General features: G+C 40.8%; 1 protein-coding gene across 1 annotated transcript in view; it reads right to left on the bottom strand.

The window, feature by feature from the left end:
- Positions 1 to 22,182, bottom strand: part of LOC128666781 (oocyte zinc finger protein XlCOF6.1-like) — a 71,556-nt gene extending 49,374 nt beyond the window's left edge. The window contains exons 1-3 of the mRNA XM_053721574.1: positions 22,118 to 22,182; positions 16,656 to 16,817; positions 15,501 to 15,608 (exon numbers count right to left, since the gene is read on the bottom strand). Of these exons, the coding sequence (XP_053577549.1) occupies positions 15,501 to 15,608; positions 16,656 to 16,707 (160 nt within the window). The 5' untranslated portion in view covers positions 16,708 to 16,817; positions 22,118 to 22,182. The remainder of the gene's footprint in view (positions 1 to 15,500; positions 15,609 to 16,655; positions 16,818 to 22,117) is intronic.
- Between the last annotated feature and the right edge of the window lie 700 nt (positions 22,183 to 22,882).

Raw genomic sequence — 22,882 nt, 5'->3', positions numbered from 1 at the left:
AGTAACTGTTTGCACAGCCCCAGCACTTATAAACCAGACAGTAAACTAAATGAGAGCAGTAAGTAAATGTGTGCACAGCCCTAGCACTTATAAACCAGACAGTAAACTAAATGGGAGCAGTAAGTAACTGTGTGCACAGCCCCAGCACTTATAAACCAGACAGTAAACTACATGAGAGAGCAGTAAGTAACTGTGTGCACAGCCCCAGCACTTATATACCAGACAGTAAACTACATGAGAGAGCAGTAAGTAACTGTGTGCACAGCCAAAGCACTTATAAACCAGACAGTAAACTACATGAGAGAGCAGTAAGTAACTGTGTGCACAGCCCCAGCACTTATAAACCAGACAGTAAACTACATGAGAGAGCAGTAAGTAACTGTGTGCACAGCCCCAGCACTTATAAACCAGACAGTAAACTACATGAGAGAGCAGTAAGTAACTGTGTGCACAGCCCCAGCACTTATAAACCAGACAGTAAACTACATGAGAGAGCAGTAAGTAACTGTGTGCACAGCCCCAGCACTTATAAACCAGACAGTAAACTACATGAAAGCAGTAAGTAACTGTTTGCACAGCCCCAGCACTTATAAACCAGACAGTAAACTACATGAGAGAGCAGTAAGTAACTGTGTGCACAGCCCCAGCACTTATAAACCAGACAGTAAACTACATGAGAGAGCAGTAAGTAACTGTGTGCACAGCCCCAGCACTTATAAACCAGACAGTAAACTACATGTGAGAGCAGTAAGTAACTGTGTGCACAGCCCCAGCACTTATAAACCAAACAGTAAACTACAGGAGAGAGCAGTAACTGTGTGCACAGCCCCAGCACCTATAAACCAGACAGTAAACTACATGAGAGAGTAGTAACTGCGTGCACAGCCCCAACACTTATAAACCAGACAGTAAACTACATGAGAGAGCAGTAAGTAACCGTGTGCACAGCCCCAGCACTTATAAACCAGACAGTAAACTACATGAGAGAGCAGTAACTGTGTGCAGAGCCCCAGCGCTTATAAACCAGACAGTAAACTACATGAGAGAGCAGTAACTGTGAGCACAGCCCCAGCACTTATAAACCAGACAGTAAACTACATGAGAGCAGTAAGCAACTGTGTGCACATCCCCAGCACTTATAAACCAGACAGTAAACTACATGAGAGCAGTAACTGTGTGCACAGCCCCAGCACTTATAAACCAGACAGTAAACTACATGAGAGAGCAGTAAGTAACTGTGTGCACAGCCCCAGCACTTATATACCAGACAGTAAACTACATGAGAGAGCAGTAAGTAACTGTGTGCACAGCCAAAGCACTTATAAACCAGACAGTAAACTACATGAGAGAGCAGTAAGTAACTGTGTGCACAGCCCCAGCACTTATAAACCAGACAGTAAACTACATGAGAGAGCAGTAAGTAACTGTGTGCACAGCCCCAGCACTTATAAACCAGACAGTAAACTACATGTGAGAGCAGTAAGTAACTGTGTGCACAGCCCCAGCACTTATAAACCAAACAGTAAACTACAGGAGAGAGCAGTAAGTAACTGTGTGCACAGTCCCAGCACTTATAAACCAGACAGTAAACTACATGAGAGAGCAGTAAGTAACTGTGTGCACAGCCCCAGCACTTATAAACCAGACAGTAAACTACATGAGAGAGCAGTAAGTAACTGTGTGCACAGCCCCAGCACTTATAAACCAGACAGTAAACTACATGAGAGAGCAGTAAGTAACTGTGTGCACAGCCCCAGCACTTATAAACCAGACAGTAAACTACATGAGAGAGCAGTAAGTAACTGTGTGCACAGCCCCAGCACTTAAACCAGACAGTAAACTACATGATAGCAGTAAGTAACTGTGTGCACAGCCCCAGCACTTATAAACCAGACAGTAAACTACATGAGAGAGCAGTAAGTAACTGTGTGCACAGCCCCAGCACTTATAAACCAGTCAGTAAACTACATGAGAGAGCAATAACTGTGTGCATAGCCCCAGCACTTATAAACCAGACAGTAAACTACATGAGAGAGCAGTAAGTAACTGTGTGCACAGCCCCAGCACTTATAAACCAGACCGTAAACTACATGAGAGAGCAGTAAGTAAATGTGTGCACAGCCCCAGCACTTATAAACCAGACAGTAAACTACATGAGAGAGCAGTAAGTAACTGTGTGCACAGCCCCAGCACTTATAAACCAAACAGTAAACTACAGGAGAGAGCAGTAAGTAACTGTGTGCACAGCCCCAGCACTTATAAACCAGACAGTAAACTACATGAGAGAGCAGTAACTGTGTGCACAGCCCCAGCACCTATAAACCAGACAGTAAACTACATGAGAGAGTAGTAACTGCGTGCACAGCCCCAACACTTATAAACCAGACAGTAAACTACATGAGAGAGCAGTAAGTAACCGTGTGCACAGCCCCAGCACTTATAAACCAGACAGTAAACTACATGAGAGAGCAGTAACTGTGTGCACAGCCCCAGCACTTATAAACCAGACAGTAAACTACATGAGAGCAGTAAGTAACTGTGTGCACATCCCCAGCACTTATAAACCAGACAGTAAACTACATGAGAGAGCAGTAACTGTGTGCACAGCCCCAGCACTTATAAACCAGACAGTAAACTACATGAGAGAGAAGTAAGTAACTGTGTGCACAGCCCCAGCACTTATAAACCAGACAGTAAACTACATGAGAGAGCAGTAAGTAACTGTGTGCACAGCCCCAGCACTTATAAACCAGACAGTAAACTACATGAGAGAGCAGTAAGTAACTGTGTGCACAGCCCCAGCACTTATAAACCAGACAGTAAACTACATGAGAGAGCAGTAAGTAACTGTTTGCACAGCCCCAGCACTTATAAACCAGACAGTAAACTAAATGAGAGCAGTAAGTAACTGTGTGCACAGCCCCAGCACTTATAAACCAGACAGTAAACTACATGAGAGAGCAGTAAGTAACTGTGTGCACAGCCCCAGCACTTATAAACCAGACAGTAAACTACATGAGAGAGCAGTAAGTAACTGTGTGCACAGCCCCAGCACTTATAAACCAAACAGTAAACTACAGGAGAGAGCAGTAAGTAACTGTGTGCACAGCCCCAGCACTTATAAACCAGACAGTAAACTACATGAGAGAGCAGTAAGTAACTGTGTGCACAGCCCCAGCACTTATAAACCAGACAGTAAACTACATGAGAGAGCAGTAAGTAACTGTGTGCACAGCCCCAGCACTTATAAACCAGACAGTAAACTACATGTGAGAGCAGTAAGTAACTGTGTGCACAGCCCCAGCACTTATAAACCAAACAGTAAACTACAGGAGAGAGCAGTAAGTAACTGTGTGCACAGTCCCAGCACTTATAAACCAGACAGTAAACTACATGAGAGAGCAGTAAGTAACTGTGTGCACAGCCCCAGCACTTATAAACCAGACAGTAAACTACATGAAAGCAGTAAGTAACTGTTTGCACAGCCCCAGCACTTATAAACCAGACAGTAAACTAAATGAGAGCAGTAAGTAACTGTGTGCACAGCCCCAGCACTTATAAACCAGACAGTAAACTACATGTGAGAGCAGTAAGTAACTGTGTGCACAGCCCCAGCACTTATAAACCAAACAGTAAACTACAGGAGAGAGCAGTAAGTAACTGTGTGCACAGTCCCAGCACTTATAAACCAGACAGTAAACTACATGAGAGAGCAGTAAGTAACTGTGTGCACAGCCCCAGCACTTATAAACCAGACAGTAAACTACATGAGAGAGCAGTAAGTAACTGTGTGCACAGCGCCAGCACTTATAAACCAGACAGTAAACTACATGAGAGAGCAGTAAGTAACTGTGTGCACAGCCCCAGCACTTATAAACCAGACAGTAAACTACATGAGAGAGCAGTAAGTAACTGTGTGCACAGCCCCAGCACTTAAACCAGACAGTAAACTACATGATAGCAGTAAGTAACTGTGTGCACAGCCCCAGCACTTATAAACCAGACAGTAAACTACATGAGAGAGCAGTAAGTAACTGTGTGCACAGCCCCAGCACTTATAAACCAGTCAGTAAACTACATGAGAGAGCAATAACTGTGTGCATAGCCCCAGCACTTATAAACCAGACAGTAAACTACATGAGAGAGCAGTAAGTAACTGTGTGCACAGCCCCAGCACTTATAAACCAGACCGTAAACTACATGAGAGAGCAGTAAGTAAATGTGTGCACAGCCCCAGCACTTATAAACCAGACAGTAAACTACATGAGAGAGCAGTAAGTAACTGTGTGCACAGCCCCAGCACTTATAAACCAAACAGTAAACTACAGGAGAGAGCAGTAAGTAACTGTGTGCACAGCCCCAGCACTTATAAACCAGACAGTAAACTACATGAGAGAGCAGTAACTGTGTGCACAGCCCCAGCACCTATAAACCAGACAGTAAACTACATGAGAGAGTAGTAACTGCGTGCACAGCCCCAACACTTATAAACCAGACAGTAAACTACATGAGAGAGTAGTAACTGCGTGCATAGCCCCAGCACTTATAAACCAGACAGTAAACTAAATGAGAGCAGTAAGTAACTGTGTGCACAGCCCCAGCACTTATAAACCAGACAGTAAACTACATGAGAGAGCAGTAAGTAACTGTGTGCACAGCCCCAGCACTTATATACCAGACAGTAAACTACATGAGAGAGCAGTAAGTAACTGTGTGCACAGCCCCAGCACTTATAAACCAGACAACAAACTACATGAGAGCAGTAAGTAACTGTGTGCACAGCCCCAACACTTATAAACCAGACAGTAAACTACATGAGAGAGCAGTAAGTAACTGTGTGCACAGCCCCAGCACTTATAAACCAGACAGTAAACTACATGAGAGAGCAGTAAGTAACTGTGTGCACAGCCCCAGCACTTATAAACCAGACAGTAAACTACATGAGAGCAGTAACTGTATGCACAGCCCCAGCACTTATAAACCAGACAGTAAACTACATGAGAGAGCAGTAAGTAACTGTGTGCACAGCCCCAGCACTTATAAACCAGACAGTAAACTACATGAGAGAGCAGTAAGTAACTGTGTGCACAGCCCCAGCACTTATAAACCAGACAGTAAACTACATGAGAGAGCAGTAACTGTGTGCACAGCCCCAGCACTTATAAACCAGACAGTAAACTACATGAGAGAGCAGTAAGTAACTGTGTGCACAGCCCCAGCACTTATAAACCAGTCAGTAAACTACATGAGAGAGCAGTAAGTGTGTGCATAGCCCCAGCACTTATAAACCAGACAGTAAACTAAATGAGAGCAGTAAGTAACTGTGTGCACAGCCCCAGCACTTATAAACCAGTCAGTAAACTACATGAGAGAGCAGTAACTGTGTGCACAGCCCCAGCACTTATAAACCAGACAGTAAACTACATGAGAGCAGTAACTGTGTGCACAGCCCCAGCACTTATAAACCAGACAGTAAACTACATGAGAGAGCAGTAAGTAACTGTGTGCACAGCCCCAGCACTTATAAACCAGACAGTAAACTACATGAGAGAGCAGTAAGTAACTGTGTGCACAGCCCCAGCACTTATAAACCAGACAGTAAACTACATGAGAGAGCAGTAACTGTGTGCACAGCCCCAGCACTTATAAACCAGACAGTAAACTACATGAGAGAGCAGTAAGTAACTGTGTGCACAGCCCCAGCACTTATAAACCAGTCAGTAAACTACATGATAGAGCAATAACTGTGTGCACAGCCCCAGCACTTATAAACCAGACAGTAAACTACATGAGAGAGCAATAACTGTGTGCACAGCCCCAGCACTTATAAACCAGACAGTAAACTACATGAGAGAGCAGTAAGTAACTGTGTGCACAGCCCCAGCACTTATAAACCAGACAGTAAACTACATGAGAGAGCAGTAACTGTGTGCACAGCCCCAGCACTTATAAACCAGACAGTAAACTACATGAGAGCAGTAACTGTGTGCACAGCCCCAGCACTTATAAACCAAACAGTAAACTACAGGAGAGAGCAGTAAGTAACTGTGTGCACAGCCCCAGCACTTATAAACCAGACAGTAAACTACATGAGAGAGCAGTAACTGTGTGCACAGCCCCAGCACCTATAAACCAGACAGTAAACTACATGAGAGAGTAGTAACTGCGTGCACAGCCCCAACACTTATAAACCAGACAGTAAACTACATGAGAGAGCAGTAAGTAACCGTGTGCACAGCCCCAGCACTTATAAACCAGACAGTAAACTACATGAGAGAGCAGTAACTGTGTGCACAGCCCCAGCACTTATAAACCAGACAGTAAACTACATGAGAGCAGTAAGTAACTGTGTGCACAGCCCCAGCACTTATAAACCAGACAGTAAACTACATGAGAGAGCAGTAACTGTGTGCACAGCCCCAGCACTTATAAACCAGACAGTAAACTACATGAGAGAGCAGTAAGTAACTGTGTGCACAGCCCCAGCACTTATAAACCAGACAGTAAACTACATGAGAGAGCAGTAAGTAACTGTGTGCACAGCCCCAGCACTTATAAACCAGACAGTAAACTACATGAGAGAGCAGTAAGTAACTGTGTGCACAGCCCCAGCACTTATAAACCAGACAGTAAACTACATGAGAGAGCAGTAAGTAACTGTTTGCACAGCCCCAGCACTTATAAACCAGACAGTAAACTAAATGAGAGCAGTAAGTAACTGTGTGCACAGCCCCAGCACTTATAAACCAGACAGTAAACTACATGAGAGAGCAGTAAGTAACTGTGTGCACAGCCCCAGCACTTATAAACCAGACAGTAAACTACATGAGAGAGCAGTAAGTAACTGTGTGCACAGCCCCAGCACTTATAAACCAAACAGTAAACTACAGGAGAGAGCAGTAAGTAACTGTGTGCACAGCCCCAGCACTTATAAACCAGACAGTAAACTACATGAGAGAGCAGTAAGTAACTGTGTGCACAGCCCCAGCACTTATAAACCAGACAGTAAACTACATGAGAGAGCAGTAAGTAACTGTGTGCACAGCCCCAGCACTTATAAACCAGACAGTAAACTACATGTGAGAGCAGTAAGTAACTGTGTGCACAGCCCCAGCACTTATAAACCAAACAGTAAACTACAGGAGAGAGCAGTAAGTAACTGTGTGCACAGTCCCAGCACTTATAAACCAGACAGTAAACTACATGAGAGAGCAGTAAGTAACTGTGTGCACAGCCCCAGCACTTATAAACCAGACAGTAAACTACATGAAAGCAGTAAGTAACTGTTTGCACAGCCCCAGCACTTATAAACCAGACAGTAAACTAAATGAGAGCAGTAAGTAACTGTGTGCACAGCCCCAGCACTTATAAACCAGACAGTAAACTACATGAGAGAGCAGTAAGTAACTGTGTGCACAGCCCCAGCACTTATAAACCAAACAGTAAACTACATGAGAGAGCAGTAAGTAACTGTGTGCACAGCCCCAGCACTTATAAACCAGTCAGTAAACTACATGAGAGAGCAGTAACTGTGTGCACAGCCCCAGCACTTATAAACCAAACAGTAAACTACATGAGAGAGCAGTAAGTAACTGTGTGCACAGCCCCAGCACTTATAAACCAGTCAGTAAACTACATGAGAGAGCAATAACTGTGTGCACAGCCCCAGCACTTATAAACCAAACAGTAAACTACAGGAGAGAGCAGTAAGTAACTGTGTGCACAGTCCCAGCACTTATAAACCAGACAGAAAACTACATGAGAGAGCAGTAAGTAACTGTGTGCACAGCCCCAGCACTTATAAACCAGACAGTAAACTACATGAAAGCAGTAAGTAACTGTTTGCACAGCCCCAGCACTTATATACCAGACAGTAAACTACATGAGAGAGCAGTAAGTAACTGTGTGCACAGCCCCAGCACTTATAAACCAGACAGTAAACTACATGAAAGCAGTAAGTAACTGTGTGCACAGCCCCAGCACTTATAAACCAGACAGTAAACTACATGAGAGAGCAGTAACTATGTGCACAGCCCCAGCACTTATAAACCAGACAGTAAACTACATGAGAGAGCAGTAACTGTGTGCACAGCCCCAGCACTTATATACCAGACAGTAAACTACATGAGAGAGCAGTAAGTAACTGTGTGCACAGCCAAAGCACTTATAAACCAGACAGTAAACTACATGAGAGAGCAGTAAGTAACTGTGTGCACAGCCCCAGCACTTATAAACCAGACAGTAAACTACATGTGAGAGCAGTAAGTAACTGTGTGCACAGCCCCAGCACTTATAAACCAGACAGTAAACTACATGAGAGAGCAGTAAGTAACTGTGTGCACAGCCCCAGCACTTATAAACCAGACAGTAAACTACATGAGAGAGCAGTAAGTAACTGTGTGCACAGCCCCAGCACTTATAAACCAGACAGTAAACTACATGAAAGCAGTAAGTAACTGTTTGCACAGCCCCAGCACTTATAAACCAGACAGTAAACTACATGAGAGAGCAGTAAGTAACTGTGTGCACAGCCCCAGCACTTATAAACCAGACAGTAAACTACATGAAAGCAGTAAGTAACTGTGTGCACAGCCCCAGCACTTATAAACCAGACAGTAAACTACATGAGAGCAGTAACTGTGTGCACAGCCCCAGCACTTATAAACCAGACAGTAAACTACATGAGAGAGCAGTAAGTAACTGTGTGCACAGCCCCAGCACTTATAAACCAGACAGTAAACTACATAAGAGAGAGCAGTAAGTAACTGTGTGCACAGCCCCAGCACTTATAAACCAGACAGTAAACTACATGATAGAGCAGTAACTGTGTGCACAGCCCCAGCACTTATAAACCAGACAGTAAACTACATGAGAGAGCAGTAAGTAACTGTGTGCACAGCCCCAGCACTTATAAACCAGTCAGTAAACTACATGATAGAGCAATAACTGTGTGCACAGCCCCAGCACTTATAAACCAGACAGTAAACTACATGAGAGAGCAATAACTGTGTGCACAGCCCCAGCACTTATAAACCAGACAGTAAACTACATGAGAGAGCAGTAAGTAACTGTGTGCACAGCCCCAGCACTTATAAACCAGTCAGTAAACTACATGAGAGAGCAGTAACTGTGTGCACAGCCCCAGCACTTATAAACCAGACAGTAAACTACATGAGAGCAGTAACTGTGTGCACAGCCCCAGCACTTATAAACCAAACAGTAAACTACAGGAGAGAGCAGTAAGTAACTGTGTGCACAGCCCCAGCACTTATAAACCAGACAGTAAACTACATGAGAGAGCAGTAACTGTGTGCACAGCCCCAGCACCTATAAACCAGACAGTAAACTACATGAGAGAGTAGTAACTGCGTGCACAGCCCCAACACTTATAAACCAGACAGTAAACTACATGAGAGAGCAGTAAGTAACCGTGTGCACAGCCCCAGCACTTATAAACCAGACAGTAAACTACATGAGAGAGCAGTAACTGTGTGCACAGCCCCAGCACTTATAAACCAGACAGTAAACTACATGAGAGCAGTAAGTAACTGTGTGCACATCCCCAGCACTTATAAACCAGACAGTAAACTACATGAGAGAGCAGTAACTGTGTGCACAGCCCCAGCACTTATAAACCAGACAGTAAACTACATGAGAGAGCAGTAAGTAACTGTGTGCACAGCCCCAGCACTTATAAACCAGACAGTAAACTACATGAGAGAGCAGTAAGTAACTGTGTGCACAGCCCCAGCACTTATAAACCAGACAGTAAACTACATGAGAGAGCAGTAAGTAACTGTGTGCACAGCCCCAGCACTTATAAACCAGACAGTAAACTACATGAGAGAGCAGTAAGTAACTGTTTGCACAGCCCCAGCACTTATAAACCAGACAGTAAACTAAATGAGAGCAGTAAGTAACTGTGTGCACAGCCCCAGCACTTATAAACCAGACAGTAAACTACATGAGAGAGCAGTAAGTAACTGTGTGCACAGCCCCAGCACTTATAAACCAGACAGTAAACTACATGAGAGAGCAGTAAGTAACTGTGTGCACAGCCCCAGCACTTATAAACCAAACAGTAAACTACAGGAGAGAGCAGTAAGTAACTGTGTGCACAGCCCCAGCACTTATAAACCAGACAGTAAACTACATGAGAGAGCAGTAAGTAACTGTGTGCACAGCCCCAGCACTTATAAACCAGACAGTAAACTACATGTGAGAGCAGTAAGTAACTGTGTGCACAGCCCCAGCACTTATAAACCAAACAGTAAACTACAGGAGAGAGCAGTAAGTAACTGTGTGCACAGTCCCAGCACTTATAAACCAGACAGTAAACTACATGAGAGAGCAGTAAGTAACTGTGTGCACAGCCCCAGCACTTATAAACCAGACAGTAAACTACATGAAAGCAGTAAGTAACTGTTTGCACAGCCCCAGCACTTATAAACCAGACAGTAAACTAAATGAGAGCAGTAAGTAACTGTGTGCACAGCCCCAGCACTTATAAACCAGACAGTAAACTACATGAGAGAGCAGTAAGTAACTGTGTGCACAGCCCCAGCACTTATAAACCAAACAGTAAACTACATGAGAGAGCAGTAAGTAACTGTGTGCACAGCCCCAGCACTTATAAACCAGTCAGTAAACTACATGAGAGAGCAGTAACTGTGTGCACAGCCCCAGCACTTATAAACCAAACAGTAAACTACATGAGAGAGCAGTAAGTAACTGTGTGCACAGCCCCAGCACTTATAAACCAGTCAGTAAACTACATGAGAGAGCAGTAACTGTGTGCACAGCCCCAGCACTTATAAACCAAACAGTAAACTACATGAGAGAGCAGTAAGTAACTGTGTGCACAGCCCCAGCACTTATAAACCAGTCAGTAAACTACATGAGAGAGCAATAACTGTGTGCACAGCCCCAGCACTTATAAACCAAACAGTAAACTACAGGAGAGAGCAGTAAGTAACTGTGTGCACAGTCCCAGCACTTATAAACCAGACAGAAAACTACATGAGAGAGCAGTAAGTAACTGTGTGCACAGCCCCAGCACTTATAAACCAGACAGTAAACTACATGAAAGCAGTAAGTAACTGTTTGCACAGCCCCAGCACTTATATACCAGACAGTAAACTACATGAGAGAGCAGTAAGTAACTGTGTGCACAGCCCCAGCACTTATAAACCAGACAGTAAACTACATGAAAGCAGTAAGTAACTGTGTGCACAGCCCCAGCACTTATAAACCAGACAGTAAACTACATGAGAGAGCAGTAACTATGTGCACAGCCCCAGCACTTATAAACCAGACAGTAAACTACATGAGAGAGCAGTAACTGTGTGCACAGCCCCAGCACTTATATACCAGACAGTAAACTACATGAGAGAGCAGTAAGTAACTGTGTGCACAGCCAAAGCACTTATAAACCAGACAGTAAACTACATGAGAGAGCAGTAAGTAACTGTGTGCACAGCCCCAGCACTTATAAACCAGACAGTAAACTAAATGTGAGAGCAGTAAGTAACTGTGTGCACAGCCCCAGCACTTATAAACCAGACAGTAAACTACATGAGAGAGCAGTAAGTAACTGTGTGCACAGCCCCAGCACTTATAAACCAGACAGTAAACTACATGAGAGAGCAGTAAGTAACTGTGTGCACAGCCCCAGCACTTATAAACCAGACAGTAAACTACATGAAAGCAGTAAGTAACTGTTTGCACAGCCCCAGCACTTATAAACCAGACAGTAAACTACATGAGAGAGCAGTAAGTAACTGTGTGCACAGCCCCAGCACTTATAAACCAGACAGTAAACTACATGAAAGCAGTAAGTAACTGTGTGCACAGCCCCAGCACTTATAAACCAGACAGTAAACTACATGAGAGAGCAGTAACTATGTGCACAGCCCCAGCACTTATAAACCAGACAGTAAACTACATGAGAGAGCAGTAACTGTGTGCACAGCCCCAGCACTTATATACCAGACAGTAAACTACATGAGAGAGCAGTAAGTAACTGTGTGCACAGCCAAAGCACTTATAAACCAGACAGTAAACTACATGAGAGAGCAGTAAGTAACTGTGTGCACAGCCCCAGCACTTATAAACCAGACAGTAAACTACATGTGAGAGCAGTAAGTAACTGTGTGCACAGCCCCAGCACTTATAAACCAGACAGTAAACTACATGAGAGAGCAGTAAGTAACTGTGTGCACAGCCCCAGCACTTATAAACCAGACAGTAAACTACATGAGAGAGCAGTAAGTAACTGTGTGCACAGCCCCAGCACTTATAAACCAGACAGTAAACTACATGAAAGCAGTAAGTAACTGTTTGCACAGCCCCAGCACTTATAAACCAGACAGTAAACTACATGAGAGAGCAGTAAGTAACTGTGTGCACAGCCCCAGCACTTATAAACCAGACAGTAAACTACATGAAAGCAGTAAGTAACTGTGTGCACAGCCCCAGCACTTATAAACCAGACAGTAAACTACATGAGAGAGCAGTAAGTAACTGTGTGCACAGCCCCAGCACTTATAAACCAGACAGTAAACTACATGAGAGAGCAGTAAGTAACTGTGTGCACAGCCCCAGCACTTATAAACCAAACAGTAAACTACAGGAGAGAGCAGTAAGTAACTGTGTGCACAGTCCCAGCACTTATAAACCAGACAGTAAACTACATGAGAGAGCAGTAAGTAACTGTGTGCACAGCCCCAGCACTTATAAACCAGACAGTAAACTACATGAAAGCAGTAAGTAACTGTTTGCACAGCCCCAGCACTTATAAACCAGACAGTAAACTAAATGAGAGCAGTAAGTAAATGTGTGCACAGCCCCAGCACTTATAAACCAGACAGTAAACTAAATGAGAGCAGTAAGTAACTGTGTGCACAGCCCCAGCACTTATAAACCAGACAGTAAACTACATGAGAGAGCAGTAAGTAACTGTGTGCACAGCCCCAGCACTTATAAACCAGACAGTAAACTACATGAGAGAGCAGTAACTGTGTGCACAGCCCCAGCACTTATAAACCAAACAGTAAACTACATGAGAGAGCAGTAAGTAACTGTGTGCACAGCCCCAGCACTTATAAACCAGACAGTAAACTACATGAGAGAGCAGTAAGTAACTGTGTGCACAGCCCCAGCACTTATATACCAGACAGTAAACTACATGAGAGAGCAGTAAGTAACTGTGTGCACAGCCCCAGCACTTATAAACCAGTCAGTAAACTACATGAGAGAGCAATAACTGTGTGCACAGCCCCAGCACTTATAAACCAGACAGTAAACTACATGAGAGAGCAATAACTGTGTGCACAGCCCCAGCACTTATAAACCAGACAGTAAACTACATGAGAGAGCAGTAAGTGTGTGCATAGCCCCAGCACTATAAACCAGACAGTAAACTAAATGAGAGCAGTAAGTAACTGTGTGCACAGCCCCAGCACTTATAAACCAGACAGTAAACTACATGAGAGAGCAGTAAGTAACTGTGTGCACAGCCCCAGCACTTATATACCAGACAGTAAACTACATGAGAGAGCAGTAAGTAACTGTGTGCACAGCCCCAGCACTTATAAACCAGACAACAAACTACATGAGAGCAGTAAGTAACTGTGTGCACAGCCCCAACACTTATAAACCAGACAGTAAACTACATGAGAGAGCAGTAAGTAACTGTGTGCACAGCCCCAGCACTTATAAACCAGACAGTAAACTACATGAGAGAGCAGTAAGTAACTGTGTGCACAGCCCCAGCACTTATAAACCAGACAGTAAACTACATGAGAGAGCAATAACTGTGTGCACAGCCCCAGCACTTATAAACCAGACAGTAAACTACATGAGAGAGCAGTAAGTAACTGTGTGCACAGCCCCAGCACTTATAAACCAGTCAGTAAACTACATGAGAGAGCAGTAACTGTGTGCACAGCCCCAGCACTTATAAACCAGACAGTAAACTACATGAGAGCAGTAACTGTGTGCACAGCCCCAGCACTTATAAACCAGACAGTAAACTACATGAGAGAGCAGTAAGTAACTGTGTGCACAGCCCCAGCACTTATAAACCAGACAGTAAACTACATGAGAGAGCAGTAAGTGTGTGCATAGCCCCAGCACTTATAAACCAGACAGTAAACTAAATGAGAGCAGTAAGTAACTGTGTGCACAGCCCCAGCACTTATAAACCAGTCAGTAAACTACATGAGAGAGCAGTAACTGTGTGCACAGCCCCAGCACTTATAAACCAGACAGTAAACTACATGTGAGAGCAGTAACTGTGTGCACAGCCCCAGCACTTATAAACCAGACAGTAAACTACATGAGAGAGCAGTAAGTAACTGTGTGCACAGCCCCAGCACTTATAAACCAGACAGTAAACTACATGAGAGAGCAGTAAGTAACTGTGTGCACAGCCCCAGCACTTATAAACCAGACAGTAAACTACATGAGAGAGCAGTAACTGTGTGCACAGCCCCAGCACTTATAAACCAGACAGTAAACTACATGAGAGAGCAGTAAGTAACTGTGTGCACAGCCCCAGCACTTATAAACCAGTCAGTAAACTACATGATAGAGCAATAACTGTGTGCACAGCCCCAGCACTTATAAACCAGACAGTAAACTACATGAGAGAGCAATAACTGTGTGCACAGCCCCAGCACTTATAAACCAGACAGTAAACTACATGAGAGAGCAGTAAGTAACTGTGTGCACAGCCCCAGCACTTATAAACCAGTCAGTAAACTACATGAGAGAGCAGTAACTGTGTGCACAGCCCCAGCACTTATAAACCAGACAGTAAACTACATGAGAGCAGTAACTGTGTGCACAGCCCCAGCACTTATAAACCAGACAGTAAACTACATGAGAGAGCAGTAAGTAACTGTGTGCACAGCCCCAGCACTTATAAACCAGACAGTAAACTACATGAGAGAGCAGTAAGTGTGTGCATAGCCCCAGCACTTATAAACCAGACAGTAAACTAAATGAGAGCAGTAAGTAACTGTGTGCACAGCCCCAGCACTTATAAACCAGACAGTAAACTACATGAGAGAGCAGTAAGTAACTGTGTGCACAGCCCCAGCACTTATATACCAGACAGTAAACTACATGAGAGAGCAGTAAGTAACTGTGTGCACAGCCCCAGCACTTATAAACCAGACAACAAACTACATGAGAGCAGTAAGTAACTGTGTGCACAGCCCCAGCACTTATAAACCAGACAGTAAACTACATGAGAGAGCAGTAAGTAACTGTGTGCACAGCCCCAGCACTTATAAACCAGACAGTAAACTACATGAGAGCAGTAAGTCACTGTGTGCACAGCCCCAGCACTTATAAACCAGACAGTAAACTACATGAGAGAGCAGTAAGTAACTGTGTGCACAGCCCCAGCACTTATAAACCAGACAGTAAACTACATGAGGGCAGTAAGTAACTGTGTGCACAGCCCCTGCAGACTCTCACGTATTATTACTCACCGGCAGGGAGGGACAAATCTATTTCAGTCTGATGACAATTCACGTTGTCCGTCTCATCCTCTTCCTTCACATCTAATAACCCAGTGCCCGGGTTTTCCTCTACAGGACCTGTAATTACAGAAGGAAGTTACCTGATAGTACACAGTACAGGGTATAACAAACTTATATAATAGTCCAATGCCCGGGTTTTCCTCTAGACACCCTGTAATTATAGCAGGAAATGACCTGATATAACATAAACTTGCTCCTGTATGTGACCAAAAACACCACATACACATTATTGTAACTACAAAGCTCTGTGCCTATAAACTTTATTAAACCAGCATATATTCTGTTAATTTAAGGGACATATTTGTCAGCAGTATGTTAGTGATGTACAACCCCAGCACATTAGTGCAAGACATCATGAAAAGAAAAGTGCTCAATAAAAAAAAAAAAACAACCCAACCTCCTTTAGTTTTTTTTTTTTTTGATGAGTAGGTTGGTGCTATATGCAAGTGCGGATTGGTAGGTAGACTATGTCCACTGTGCACGGATCCTACCTACCAATCAACATGAATTTAAGGGGACAGTATACACCAATTTACATATAACTGCATGTAATAGACACTACTATAAAGAAGAATATACGGAAATAATAATCCAGTATAAAACCTTTTAAAAACTTACTTAGAAGTTCCCAGTTTAGCTCTGTTATGCTGGGACACCCACTGAAAGAGGTTGGGGAAACAGGAACAGCAGACCCCCCCGCACTTCCTTGCATATGAAAAGACACATTACACAAACAGGAGCCTGCAGTAGTCTGTAGACTTGAGTCTACATCTGATACTTTGTGGCTGGTTTTTGAGTCTGAAAATCAGCACAATGTTATAAAAAAATAAACAAAACTATACACTGTTACAAAAACACTCCCAGATGGGCTATATAAATGGATCATCCACAAAACATTTAGTTAGTGTACAATGTCCCTGAGACTGACAGAGTGTGAGGACTTAGTGCTAAGCTTGTCATTTACAACAAGACTAAACCCTGCTTAGTAGAAACCTATGTACAACCTCAGCATGTCATCAACCATTAAATGTGATCAGATCACGGAGGTTTGAGATTCGTCACTGTAAATATTATACTATTCTGATGACAAAACGTTTTCCTTACCTCCATGTGCATCAGAAAGGTCTGATGTTTGGTTCATGGTCTTGTCAGACATGGTCTTGTTCAGTGCAAATGGACAATTTAGTTATTCTTATAATGTTTCTCCTTTACTGGCAAACACGGTGAGTGATGTGTATCGTACATGATCTTCACAGTAACAGGAACCTAAACACAGATAGAGAGGCTTCAGTAACACTTCTTCATCATAGGGGGAAAATGTGGTGAATTGATGATGTTTAAAAAAACAGATCTGGGCATCGTAAACAGACCAGGATTCAAATGTCACTCTGCCTGGTCACAAAGGGATTAAAGGGAAACTAAACCCAATTTTTTTTTCTCTCATGATTGAGAGAGCAGCAATTTTAAGCAACTTTCTAATTTACTCCTATTATCAATTTGTCTTCGTTCTCTTGGTATCTTTATTTGAAAAAGGAATGAAAGCTTTGGAGTCAGACCATTTATGGTTCAGAATCCTGGATAGCGCTTGCTGATTGGTAGTTACATTTAGCCATCCAATCAGCAACGACAACCCAGGTGCTGAACCTAAAATGGGCCGACTCCAAAGCTTTGATTCCTGCTTTTTCAAATAAAGATACCAAGATATTGAAGAAACAAATTGATAATAGGGAGTAAATTAGAAAGTTACTACTCTATCTGAATCATGAAAGAAAAAAATTGGGTTTAGTTTCCCTTTAAAATGAATGAAACCGATTAATCCAACAGAGGACAGTGATTATTGATAAATAAATACATAAACTGTTGTAAGAATACATTGGTTTCATTTTATGTCACTAATTACAGATCTATAACCCTTTCATTACAGAAACATTTGACACACCTGTGCTGATGTTGTTTTAACAATTTGCTCATCTTTATATTTAAATATCAGTGCAAGTTGTTTTTCTGCGAGTTACCTACACACAAATTCTATGGGGTTTATTTTAACAGACCAAACACTTTTAGAAACAAGTTTGCCTTGATACCCAAATATGGTGAAAAGTCATCATGTGAAATGCAATAAAGTTATATTTTTGTGTCGTTATATCTAGCTCGTGAGAACAAACAGCATTGGTAGTCATTATTTCCTTATATATTTCAGACACATCATTTATGAATCCACATTTAACATCAATTCATCTTTCACTACATAAATAGATAGGATTCAATCAAAAATAAAATTCAATTTTAAACTAATCAAAATTCTGGTTTCACAGAGGGGTAAGTCCCCTCATTTTGAGAATGCATGTACAGGTAGCCCTCAGTCTACGCCGGGGTTAGGTTCCAGGAGGAATGGTTGTAAATTGAAACCGTTGTAAATTGAAACCCAGTTTATAATGCAAGACAATGGGAAGTGAGGGGGTTAGGTTCCAGGCCCCTCTCAAAATTGTCATAAGTAACACCTAATACATTATTTTTAAAGCTTTGAAATGAAGACTTTAAATGCTAAACATCATTATAAACCTAATAATATAGATTGTATCATCATCAAACTAAGTTTAATGAACAAAAACATTTGCTAACAGCACCTAATTAAATAATCACACAACAGACTGCATCATCATCAAACTAAGTTTAATGAACAAAAACGTTTTTTTACTTGTATTTTTCTGCAATCAGTTCTCTGCATTGTTAGCATGTTAGATAATATTGGGTCTGCACCTATTCTATGCATTTCAATCTGCGGTGATTAAGCAGTTAGGCACCCTCACCTGAAGCTGCTGGACAGGAAGATAATAGGGAAATGGCTAAAAAAAACTTTTTGCTCGATAGCTAATGTCTGCTCTGTGTACACAGATCTATATCAGGCTGTTAAATTGCATATCTTTGCTGCAAAACAAGCGGACAGCTCCACCTACTGGCTATTTTTGTTAGTGCACTTTGCTTTCCAAAGCTTTTCAATAGCAGTCACAAGATTGAAAAAAAGGTTGGTATTCTGAAACGGCGCAAATTGAACCGGCGTAAACCGAGGGCCACATGTAGTTATTTATGAGAATGCATGCAGTTATTTATGAGAATGCATGCAGTTATTTATGAGAATGTATGCACTAATTAATGAGAATGTATGCACTAATTAATGAGAATGTATGCACTTATTAATGAGAATGTATGCACTTATTAATGAGAATGTATGCACTTATTAATGAGAATGTATGCACTTATTAATGAGAATGTATGTACTTATTAATGAGGCAGCATATGAGAACAGCCAAACAGTCACCCATGTATAGTTTGTGGCTGTCAATGGAGGAATAGAGATAGAGATGCCCTCAAAGTTACTTAGCATAATATTTCAATCAATAATCACTGAGTACTGGCATATTTATTTATATATATTAGAGAGAGGTTCCCTCTGCCATACATACACAAAGTGCCTTCTCCAGCACCTTAAATACAGAAATACTTTATACAAGTTTCATCTGCAGCATATGAGCTGCTTTCTCACCATGATCTAATGTACAGAACAAAAGAACAAAATACCTGTAAAATACCTCCTCAACCTGCACATTATCACACACGCGCACACACACATTATACAGTACAAAGTTACACACACAATGTTAAACTGCTCCTCCAATCACAGGCAGCATATTAGCACACACAATACACATATAAAGTTACACACTATACACATATACAGTTACACACACACTATACACATATACAGTTACACACACTATACACACTATACACATACAGTTACACACACTATACACACTATACACATATACAGTTACACACACTATTCACATATACAGTTACACACAATATACATTTACACACACATAAAGTTATACACATATACAGTTACACACACTATACACATATACAATTACACACACACTATACACATATAAAGTTATACAAATGTAGTTACACACACTATACACATATACAATTACACACACACACTATACACATATAAAGTTATACACATATAGTTACACACACTATACACATATACAATTACACACACTATACACATATATGCAACATGGGAATGTCCACAGCACAATTTGCTTAAAAAAGTATCTTTATTGACAAAAGATAGAGCGACGTTTCGTGACTACTGTCACTTAATCATGCTATACCATGCTATACCATATATAGCATGATTAAGTGACAGTAGTCACGAAACGTCGCTCTATCTTTTGTCAATAAAGATACTTTTTTAAGCAAATAGTGCTGTGGACATTCCCATGTTGCATATTGTTATCGTGGAATTGGGCAGATTTCCACGGTCGACACGAGCACAGTATTTTGCCTGGCAGCTGTTCTACATATTGCTGAGGACTATACACATATACAGTTACACACACTATACACATATACAGTTACAAACACACACTATACACATATACAGTCGCACACACACTATACACATATACAGTTACACACACACACACTATACACATATACAGTTACACACACTATACACATATTATTATCATTATTATCAGGTATTTGTAGAGCGCCAACAGATTCCGCAGCGCTATATACAATTACACACACACTATACACATATACAGTTACACACACTATACACATATACAGTTACACACACACTATATAAAGTTATACACATATGCATTTACACACACACACACTATACACATATAAAGTTATACACATATACAGTTACACACACTATACACATATACAGTTACACACACTATACACATATACAGTTACACACACTATACACATATACAGTTACACACACACACTATACACATATAAAGTTATACACATATAAAGTTACACACTATACACATATACAGTTACACACACTATACACATATACATTTATACAGTTACACACACACTATACCAGGGCTCGACAAATAACTAACTTTTTGGGTTAGTCTCAATATAGCTATATACAAATACCACTGTCTGGCTCCTAAAAATATGCCTGGCTCCTAAATTTTTAAAGTTTTGTCAAGGACTGCACTATACACATATAAAGTTATACACATATACAGTTACACACACACACACACACTATACACATATACATTTATACACATATACAGTTACACACACACACTATACACATATACAGTTACACACACACACTATACACATATAAATTTATACACATATACAGTTATACCCATATACAGTTACACACACTATACACATATAAAGTCACACACTATACACATATAAAGTCACACACTATACACATATAAAGTTATACACATATACAGTTACACACACACTATACACATATACAGTTACACAGACATAAAGTTATACACATATACAGTTACACACACTATACACATATAAATTTATACACATATACAGTTATACACACACTATACACATATAAATTTATACACATATACTGTTATACACATATACTGTTATACACATATACAGTTACACACACTATACACATATAAAGTCACACACTATACACATATAAAGTCACACACTATACACATATAAAGTTATACACATATACAGTTACACACACACTATACACATATACAGTTACACAGACATAAAGTTATACACATATACAGTTACACACACTATACACATATAAATTTATACACATATAAATTTATACACATATACTGTTATACACATATACAGTTACACACACTATACACATATAAAGTCACACACTATACACATATAAAGTCACACACTATACACATATAAAGTTATACACATATACAGTTACACACACACTATACACATATACAGTTACACAGACATAAAGTTATACACATATACAGTTACACACACTATACACATATAAATTTATACACATATACAGTTATACACACACTATACACATATAAATTTATACACATATACTGTTATACACATATACAGTTACACACACTATACACATATAAATTTATACACATATACTGTTATACACATATACAGTTACACACACTATACACATATAAAGTCACACACTATACACATATAAAGTCACACACTATACACATATAAAGTTATACACATATAAAGTTATACACATATACAGTTACACACACACTATACACATATACAGTTACACAGACATAAAGTTATACACATATACAGTTACACACACTATACACATATAAATTTATACACATATACAGTTATACACACACTATACACATACAGTATAAATTTATACACATATACTGTTATACACATATACAGTTACACACACTATACACATATAAATTTATACACATATACTGTTATACACATATACAGTTACACACACTATACACATATAAAGTCACACACTATACGCATATACAGTTATACATACTATACACATATAAAGTTATACACATATACAGTTACACATACACTATACACATATACAGTTACACACACACTATACACATATACAGTTACACACACATAAAGTTATAAACATATACAGTTACACACAGTATACACATATAAAGTTATACACATCAGTCTACAGCTGATTTACTGACCCGATTAGTTACATATCCACTCGGTAACAGGACGAAAACAGAAAAGTATTCCGATCCCTCGCATGTCTGGCCGTGATGTCATTAACATGGGACACGAAACACTGAACTCAAAAAGAACTACGTTTCCCAGCATGCATTTACCTAAAAGAAGGCGGGGTTACAAGTTTGATTGTTTTGGTTGGATTTTGCATGTTTGTGCCGCTTACTCCCTCTAGTGGCTTTTTTTTAGTGATATAACTATTAATGTTACTGAGCTTTCTCACATATGTAAATATAAATATATAATAAAGACATAAATACACAATATATAATTGTGTAAGTAACTTTGTTGTCAAATAAGCATATGGTGTTCGCTCCATTATAATCATGTACATTAATAACATAACTAAAAAAAACAGATTTACTGCAGACTTGTAAAATGCCTTGTGTAGAAATAAAAACATTAACCCAAATATATTGTATGCACACAAATATCACATGTGGCTGAATCCAGTGCTGATAATATTATATCAGCTCTATAACTTCAGTCAGCAATAGTCATGTCTGCTGCACTAGTTTTGTATTCACAGGATCATATACTGTTAGCAGCACTGTTGTCAGATCTCTCTGTAGGAGCAGCCTGCCTGAGAAAAGAGTGACAGGACCCTTATACCCTATACTGATCCCTTAATGCTACCTGAAGATACACCTGCTGGAGATTGTATTCAGCATGCTGAAAAAAGTAACATTAAAGGGATACTGAACCCAAATTTTTTTCTTTCATGA

The sequence above is a fragment of the Bombina bombina genome, chromosome 7 (genome assembly GCF_027579735.1).
Source record: "Bombina bombina isolate aBomBom1 chromosome 7, aBomBom1.pri, whole genome shotgun sequence".
NCBI lineage: Eukaryota > Metazoa > Chordata > Amphibia > Anura > Bombinatoridae > Bombina > Bombina bombina.
This window is presented reverse-complemented; position numbering and strand designations above follow the sequence as displayed.